General features: G+C 51.4%; 1 protein-coding gene across 1 annotated transcript in view; it reads right to left on the bottom strand.

Annotated features, from left to right (window-relative positions):
* The window catches only part of MAN2B1 (mannosidase, alpha, class 2B, member 1), a 24,727-nt gene that overhangs the window by 3,201 nt on the left and 19,236 nt on the right, over positions 1–2,290 (bottom strand). The window contains exons 15-17 of the mRNA XM_011994949.1: positions 2,145–2,283; positions 413–531; positions 220–321 (exon numbers count right to left, since the gene is read on the bottom strand). Coding sequence (XP_011850339.1) covers positions 220–321; positions 413–531; positions 2,145–2,283 — 360 coding nt within the window. The remainder of the gene's footprint in view (positions 1–219; positions 322–412; positions 532–2,144; positions 2,284–2,290) is intronic.

Below are 2,290 nucleotides of genomic sequence, written 5' to 3'. Positions count from 1 at the left end.
AGGATGGTCTGGATCTCCTGACCTCGTTATCCGCCCACCTTAGCCTCCCAAAGTGTCGGGATTACAGGCATGAGCCACCGCGCCCGGCCTGGCTCCCCCACTCTTCACTCTCCCTTCATCCTCTGTCTCCCATGCTCATGTAATCAGCAAATTCCCCCACCACCCCTGGGCCCCAACACACCACTAACGACCCCCTCAGTGCTCTCAGTCACCCTCTACCTCCTCTCCAGGATCTCCCGGCCATTGCTGTCTGTGTAGAAGCGTCCCTTTGTCTCCAGCGGTGTGTCAAAACGGCTGATGACCTCCTTCCCCCAGGTGTCACTGTACCCAATGGGATGGCAAGGTTGTGAGCCTTGGATAAACCCCACTCTGCCCTTGCTTCCACACCCCTCTCCCAGCCTGTGCCACTCACCCCACAGGTATCGGCCCCACCGACCACTCCAACTCCAGGTGCCGCTGTCCTGGGTACAGGCGAACCACCTGGGAACACCAGGCTGAGAAGTTCTGGTGCACCTCCTGCACCAAGGGCGTCTGCAGGCACACAGGTGAGGTGGGTGTCAGCCTGTACCTTAGCAGAGGTGAGTCCTACAAATGTCCCCTCACCCTGGCCATAAACCCCATTAAAGCCTACATCAGGGTCAACCTTTAGTCACTGCCACATAATTCTTTTTTCTTTTGAGACAGAGTTTTGCTCTGTTGCCCAGGATAGAGTGCAGTGGCACGATCTCGGCTCACTGCAACCTCCGCCTCCTGGGTTCAAGCAATTCTCCTGCCTCAGCATCCCAAGTAGAGGGATTACAGGCACCTGCCACCATCCCCGGCTGATTTTTGTATTTTTAGTAGAGATGGGGTTTCTATCCATGTTGGCTAGACTTGTCTGAAACTCCTGACCTCAGATGATCTGCCTGCCTGGGCCTCGCAAAATGGTGGGATTACAGGCATGAGCCACCGCACCCGGCTTCTTTTTTTTTTTTTTTTTTTTTTTTTTTGAGACAGGGCATCACTATGTAGGCACCTGATCAGCAAATGCTCCCATCTGGTCTTGAACTCCTGCTTCAGTCTCCCAATGTGCTGGGATTACAGGCATGAGCCACTGCACCTGGCTTGCCACATCACTCTTGAGTGTGGCATAAATGCCTCCTGTTCACCATTGCCCCACAGAATACGATTCTAGCGTGGCACGTGGCTACCTAGGATAAAGACTACATTGTCCAGTCTTCCCTGAGGCTATCAGTAGCTGAGTGACCACAGTTTGCCCCATAGAAAGTGATCCAAGTGGTGTCAACAATGTTCCTTGCCCCTGTCACTCTGCTACTGACTCAAATACAGATGTGACGGTTGGAGCTTTAGCAGCCATCTTGGACCATGAGGTGGAAACTGAATACTGGGGAAGGCAGAGCAATGAGACAGAAGAGGAAGTCCTGGGTGATTATGGAACTACCCCACCTTCTCTGGACTAACAGCCAGACTGTTTGTTAGAAGAAAAGAATCTTCTATCTTATTCTACTCACAGTTAATTTGGGTAACTCTGTTAGAACAGGCACAACTATATCCTAATACAGTGACCCAGATATGCAGACATTCATCTAAAAGGGACTCACATGAAATTCGAGGCTCTTGAATGTGAACAAATGTGAGTTTTGCCATCTATGAAAGTCAAACATCAATGAGAGGCCCTGGGAAACCCCTGTCCCTAGCCAGATGCACCCACAAGCATTCACCCTGAGACTCACGCAAACCCAATCAATCCAAGGGTGGACTCTCAAATATCCACTCCAGATATAAGCTCCTCTTACTACAGACTTTGGTGAATTCTTCAAGCAGTGATATTTGGCTCTCCTGATTCACAGGCCAAGTGGGAATGCCCCACTCCCGATTTCTAAAACTAAGTATGTAAATGTCCACAGCGGATGAGAATGGCTTTGTATGTGTCCTACGGTGAGACTCTCATACAACCAGCCATGAATATCAACTCTATGGGAGGACTGTCAAATATTCCCCCCGCTGATCTGTGGGTCTTCGTCCACTGATCTGAAGGAAAAGTAAATCCTCCCCTACCCTCACGCTACACATGGCCCACCACCCTCCTGGGCTCCCTAACTCCCCCATTCCCAACTGCCCACTCATCATTCCTAGTCCCTGACCTTCACCAGGCGGATCTGAGCCCAGCGGCTCACAGGCAGTGGTTTCTGTTGGTTGGGTCTGAAGATGTAGGCACCTGAGGCCTGGTCACTTTCGTTGTCACCTATACTGGCGTTGTACCTGGGGTTGGGGGAGGTGAGAGTCAGGT

This window comes from Mandrillus leucophaeus, unplaced genomic scaffold (assembly GCF_000951045.1).
Source record: "Mandrillus leucophaeus isolate KB7577 unplaced genomic scaffold, Mleu.le_1.0 Scaffold463, whole genome shotgun sequence".
NCBI lineage: Eukaryota > Metazoa > Chordata > Mammalia > Primates > Cercopithecidae > Mandrillus > Mandrillus leucophaeus.
The sequence above is the reverse complement of the archived record's forward strand: the minus strand, read 5'-3'. Positions and strand labels throughout refer to the sequence as shown.